We start from the raw sequence: 6,579 nt of genomic DNA, 5'->3' as shown, positions 1-6,579 counted from the left end.
AGTGGGACATGGCAAGGATCCAGAGCAACTTTGTTGAATCCGATGTGGAAACTATTGGTAGATAGAATACACCTAGGAAGACAAGACTGTACATAAACTCTTGTTATACTCTCTACGTTTCTTTTTAGTCTATATATAAGATTTGGTCAAAGTCAAACTTTGTAAAGTTTGACTAACTTTACAGAAAAAAATATCAACATCTACAATACTAAAGTTATATGTTATGAAAACTAATATCATCATTCATCTAATAATATTGATTTCATAAGTGAATATTGATATCTTTTGCAAATCTTATATGCAAACTAAAAAGAAACGGAGGGAGTATAAAATAAGGTTGATAATTGACAAGACTGTACATAATTATGGCATCCAAACTTGATGGCAAAATGAATTCAATCTCATGAAACATGAAAGAGTTGCTGGTATATAACTAGACGAGCTCAAAACTGTCCCATTTATCAGACTCACCAAGACAGTGAAAGTCTGGGTCTAGGATATGAAATATTAACAACATAAATTAACTGATGATACAACTTTCAACAGTCCAAGGATTCTTTCCGGGCTGGAATGTGTGCCGGACAGCGGTCCAGTCACGAAGTACAAAGTAACAGGAGCAACGAATAGGAGAACAACTGGGTGTTGGGATTTACGACAAGGCATGTACAATGCTGGTAACGCGCAATCAAAGAATATCTCTGGTGTATTTCTCGGAGGTCTAGCTATCTGAATTTTTTCAGGAGGTGGGAGGAAGGAATGGGTGAGCTGAGCGATTTTGTCAGCCTGCCGCCCACACTGCTGTCTGCTGTTCTTACCGGTGTGGCGCACTCGTTGAAGTCAAGGACTCTTGCTTCAGCCTGCAGAGTTAAACTGGAATTAGAAATACTGATGATACTGCAGTCTTAAATATCATATATAGAGTAGTATCTGTAGTCAATGCTCGATCTAGTTTGTTCAAAAATCAAAATTGGTCGAAATCATCACATCTGACCAACTACGGGAATCAAATTACCATAGTTTTCCCACATAAGATTTGTAATTGCTCTACTATCCCAGGTACTGAATGAAGCAGATGAGAACTACGCACCATGATTTTATTTTGCGGCTTGCCAGTTCCTGTTTCATTTTCGGCATCTACGTTTTCCTTGTTTTCCTCATCAAAATCTTTGTTGCCACATTGGCTGCCACTTGCCAGGACCTCGCGGGCATCCGCCAAAGCAGAAGCACTCTGCACATTTATCCGCTTCATCAATCCTAATGCATCATAAGTTGTATCCGCTGGGCTGATGAAGTATGACCCCTGCACAAGTGAAGGTATTAACCAAAAGAAAGAAAGAATGAGTAACAGATGACAAGTACTTCTCATGCTTCAGCTCGTCCAAAACTACAAATATGGCCCATCAAAAAAACCTTGTTGCAGATTTGACGCAGGATAGCTATAAGACAATAAATATTTCAATGCTAAATGTACCTTATATTGCATATCTATGAACCAAGGGGACTTCCAAGCCGATGGAGATTCCAGTCCTCTTTTGACACCAGGCGTATCAGCCAATCTGAAAAAGAGTAGCAATTCAGAATAGCAAGAAAGAGCAACGGTAATTGTGTTCTTCGTTAGAAAGATCCATGTGTTCTTCGACAGTTGAATTCAAATTGCAGATGCTCATACCAGTAAGGGGGTCAGTAGATAAATGACTTATTATGATTTTAGTCTAGATAAACCAAAATCTTAGGCTTCAGAGTAGAAAAGGGAGCACTTAAAGAATATTCTACTCTCACAGATATGTACTCCCTCTGTAAACTATTATAAAGATCATTTAGATCACTAATAGTGATCTAAATGATCTTATATTAGTTACAGAGGGAGTATTAATAATTAAATTCATAAATCTAATAGTAGAATAGGTACCTAGGTAAATCCAAATCTTCAGGCAAATTTAGCTTTCTAGCGATGAAGAGATTTTAACATTGAATGATGGCAACTTGCCAGGTACCAGTTTCACATTTATATTTAGTGGATTTCGTAAGACCTGCCAGATCTAGACTCACACATACTACGTGCTGACCAAAGTAAAGAAACTGATTGGAGAACCCAAAAAATCATCTTGGAAACAGACTAGTGTGCAATCTTACATGTTCACATATTCATAATCCATTTGAATGCATGGTGAAGATTTCTCGGCAATGAGTTCTCCAGACTTCGATTTAGCAAACGTTTCCTTACAGGCCGATAGAGCTTGAAGATTTGTGTTCATTTTCTGATACATGGCATTTGCGCCATGATCAGAAATGTCATTGCCCTTGTGCTCAACAAGAACAGTTGCCGGTGGCTGCATGGAACAAAAATATAAGTAAGAACAAGATCAGCAGGTCAAGGGGAAAACTTATATGCCACTTTGCCCCCGCCTTTCAGTTCAACCCCACATATCACATACATGATGACATCATTAGAGATCTTGATACTTTGAATCACATTTCTTGAAGACACGTAAAGCTAGATTTACTGGAGAAATTGTAGCAACTGCTATGCTACGCCGCAATAACTATATAAGCGCTACCTTCCGTTCTACTAAGATATGGTACCAATTGAAGAACTGATTTAGAAGTACTTACCTCATCATTAATATTGACCATATTTGCAGTGGAACACTGTTCCCCTCTTGCATGCTCATCCACAGGATGGTTGTTCTGTGCATTTCGTCCATCTTTTGCCTGCTCGCTTTCACCCAAATTTCCCTTGTTTTCATCACAGAATTCAAGTTTCTTCTCCAGAGGTTTAAAAGATGAAGATCGATTAGTGCAAAAAACTGATTCGGTAACAATTCCTTTGTCTTTAATGGCATGCATGCAACTTGTTTGAGCACTGACGGAGGATGTGCCCAACACACCGCTGTCCTGTTCAGTCCTAGACTTCTTCTCTATTCCTTTTTCGAGAGTCGGAGATGACAGATCTCTCGGTCGTTTCTTTAATATTGATGGTGTGCTTATGAAGCTTTTGGCGGCACTCTTCAGCACAACATCAGGGCTTTCATCATGGGTAGGGGAGCCCCACAATCTCAATGGAGTGGTTACGCTCATGGTTGAGCGCATCAACTGCCGAATGCCAAGGGGACTGTACTCTTGCAAATCGCCAGAAGTTACAAGATCACAGCTGACAAATGGAACATCCATGCTTGGGAAGCGAGGAGGTTCATAGAATAGCGCTCCCTTATCTTGCTTTTCATCTGACGCAGCCTCACCTTGTGCCAATGGTGGTTCTTTGGCCATGCTGGAAGCAGGTTCTTCAGCGTCAGTTAACTGTTTGTCCCCGTATTCCGGTATTCTTTCTATAATTGCTGAAGCACCATGTCTACCATCAGTACTGCCAGGGGTAGCAAACTGCTCAGAATCACCAAAAGAATCATGCATGCATGTGATCATCTCTGACCCAGAAACTTGCATTTCTCTTGACTTTTCATCAGCCACATCCGACAAACCATTTGGAATAAGAGATTGTGGTACTGACAACGATGGATCCTGGCCATAAGCAGCCATCATCATACTCGACGGATTTGATGTATGCGATGGGTTGGGTGCTGCCAAAAAATGGGTGTCTGCTTCAGAGGAATGTGTATCTGAATGGTGGTTTAGTCTTGAAAGAGAATCAGCATCAACTACATCAGGTCCAGAAAGAAGACTCTGGAACGAAACATCTTGCCAAAGTTCTGATTTCAAACAATTAGGACTGCTGAAGTCAGCCTCGGACATGAAATGTAGTTTTGGCTCAGCTCCAGAAACATTAGTTAGCACAGAGATAGGCATATCTGGTGCTATCTCATACTGTAACATCGGTCTTTCATTATTCGATGTACTACAAATGGTCTGGTTGTTTTCAAACATCGAGTTACCTGGTGTTTCATCAATATCCATCTGCAAATCCATTCTTTGTGAAATTTCCTGCTGCAAGAGTTTATCTGAACCAAATCTGGAGGAAGAAGCATGGCAATGAACTTCAGACAAAGCAGATGCAACACCCTCGGTGGAAGTATAGCCTTCCTGGCACATAGAAGACTGAGAATCATGTGCTTCTGTCTTGCTGGGATCCGCATTCACATGTAAATCACAGCTCAAGGCCAGATTGGTGTCCTGCGCTTGCGAGCAAGAAACCATGGCCAATGAGGATTGACTACACCCTGATGAATCCTCAACCTCCCGGACAGCATTGCTGTCACTGTCTTCACTGTTTTGTTGCGTAATTGCCGGTGAGGAATTAAAATGTGCATGGTGTTCAATAAGTGGGAGACGCGAGACTTGAGCAAGTAAACCTGATGACATATAAGAATCAATTTTCTTCTTTACAGAACTGTTCCAGTGGTTTTTAATTGAATTGTCCGTCCTGGCAGGGGAAACATAAATTTAGAAGTCAATCATTTCAGGTGCAAAGCATATATGCGCATAAAGGGAATACTGCTAACATGTCGCACATTCTCTCTGCTTGCTGTAATACTCACCAGTCGACACCATATTTGACTAAAAATAACATATATTATTTCAAATTTTGTTCAAAGAAAATAAAAGAGAGCTATTGCGGTGGCAGTGGTTTAACATTTTTATGGGACCGGTGCCCTAATTTTATTTTCCAAAAGCAAAACAATTTAGTTCCCTTTTGAGATTACCATCTTTTCCCGAGTATAACACCATAGCTTCCAAATGATGCCGAATGAAAAAAAGGGGAATGGATGCTGAACCCAAAAGTTTGTGAATTCATCAGGGAGGATGAAAAGAAAAACTTCTTTTCACAGGACAGGACTCATCATGATATCATACATAAATATTTCCCAGCAGCTCATACATAAATGGAAACATCATTTAGTTACCTTCCGGGTAAAAACTTTGTCAATTCAGCCCATTTGTTTCCATACATTCGATGAGCATGTATAAGAGTAATTTCCTCCTCCTGTGTCCATGCATCCTTGTTTATGCCAGGGTTAAGATGATTGTGCCACCTAATCACAGATAAGATAGTCCATCGTTAAAGGATACATGCTCTATGGTCAATTAGTTATGGCTACGAATTAAAGCCAATGTATTTAGCTGCTACTCAGTTGGCCCCAAAATAAGAACTTTCACTAAATAACAATAATTGTAAGAGGAACAGCTGTAGTATGTTAACATGTAATTAAAAAAAGGTTAATACTTTAGTTCCAATGTCTTTTTGCTTTTTACTGACTTTACCAAAAGGCTGGTGAATCTGAAATTATAAAATCAGCTCTCCTGAATTCTGATATTGCTAGCTAGCAGCACGAAGAGGTGCTAGCATTACAAGGTTGGGACATATTGACATTTTATTCACTTGATCCTCTATGTTCTTGAAACTATTCAATGAAACATTTTTATCCAGAACCCAGCCTATGCCTTAACAGTAGAACCATCAGGATAATGGAAAGAGGCAAACTAACACTTTGTGGTTCTGCAAAAATCAACATTGCATTAGTGATTGTTGAGATTACTGTGTTCTTTAACCAGGAATACATAGGAGAACTCTGTATCACTTGCATCAAGAATTACATTATTCATGTGCCTTATAAAACCACAGTGCTGATGTGCAAAAGCAACAAGGCACCACGGAACTCCATGAGTTACTGTTCACATTCAGTTGTTCAATGCTCAGTCGTATATATTATATTGCAAAGAAAAAAGGTTCTTAAGTACAAGATTGATGAAATTAAAGGGCACTCCCATCCATACCGTTCCCGGCATTGCTTTCCTATACGTCCTGGCAAAGCTTGGGCAATAGTTGACCATTTCTTTGGACCATATTTCTTTACCATTTCAACAATGATATCGTCTTCCTAAAAATATGAAACAACAGGTTGATAAGACTCACGTGAGCATACAAGATGCTCAATAAGCCTGAAAATGGAAACAAATCAAATAGGGGGCCTACTTCTTTGGACCATGGCCCTTTGATCAACTCAGGATTTAGAACCTTTTGCCACCTGTGCAGGCATTGTACATCGGTTCTATCAGGAAAACACTCCGCTGGAAAAGAAGGCAATATGTCAGTGCTTAGACTTGTCAAAAAACAGAAAGTGTAGGGAGGTGTTCCTAATAACAGAAAAGAAAAAAAGGAAAGCTGACTGGAGACGAATGAGAGAAAGCACAAACTAATGGAACAAATCAATATCTTATGTTAGATAACGGAAGGATCATCCTCTTGGTTTCTAATGAATCGATGTATGTAATTATAAAGCAAACATGCACAAGAGAATAGAAGAATAAAAGAACAAAAGAAGCTAACATCATTGTAAAAAATGCAGTGCCGCATAGATATAAAAATGCTAAAGAAAAATGCACAAACCACCTTCGGAACGTGACACAGCAAAACATCTTTCTTCGTAGCAGGATCAGGGGAAAGAATGGGAAAGACAATTTCACTATATTTCTTACCGGGAACAGGATCACAAGCATATAGTTTTATTGGGACGATAACTCTGAGAAGAGAGATTTTCCACCTTTTCTTTCAACTCAGGGGAAATAGGTTCGAGCGGCACTAATTTTGAATCCCTCAGGCAAAATAAGAACAGAACCTGCATTCAA

The 6,579-nt window shown here is 39.5% G+C and overlaps 1 protein-coding gene across 1 annotated transcript in view; it reads right to left on the bottom strand.

Annotated features, from left to right (window-relative positions):
* Window positions 1–366: 366 nt before the first annotated feature.
* Window positions 367–6,579, bottom strand: part of LOC119267673 (transcription factor MYB3R-1-like) — an 8,824-nt gene continuing 2,611 nt past the window's right edge. Inside the window, exons 5-12 of the mRNA XM_037549106.1 lie at window positions 5,927–6,021; window positions 5,728–5,831; window positions 4,857–4,985; window positions 2,614–4,375; window positions 2,134–2,330; window positions 1,472–1,556; window positions 1,088–1,300; window positions 367–857 (exon numbers count right to left, since the gene is read on the bottom strand). Of these exons, the coding sequence (XP_037405003.1) occupies window positions 723–857; window positions 1,088–1,300; window positions 1,472–1,556; window positions 2,134–2,330; window positions 2,614–4,375; window positions 4,857–4,985; window positions 5,728–5,831; window positions 5,927–6,021 (2,720 nt within the window). The 3' untranslated portion in view covers window positions 367–722. The remainder of the gene's footprint in view (window positions 858–1,087; window positions 1,301–1,471; window positions 1,557–2,133; window positions 2,331–2,613; window positions 4,376–4,856; window positions 4,986–5,727; window positions 5,832–5,926; window positions 6,022–6,579) is intronic.

This window comes from Triticum dicoccoides, chromosome 3A, assembly GCF_002162155.2.
Source record: "Triticum dicoccoides isolate Atlit2015 ecotype Zavitan chromosome 3A, WEW_v2.0, whole genome shotgun sequence".
In the NCBI taxonomy this organism is placed as follows: domain Eukaryota; kingdom Viridiplantae; phylum Streptophyta; class Magnoliopsida; order Poales; family Poaceae; genus Triticum; species Triticum dicoccoides.
The sequence above is the reverse complement of the archived record's forward strand: the minus strand, read 5'-3'. Positions and strand labels throughout refer to the sequence as shown.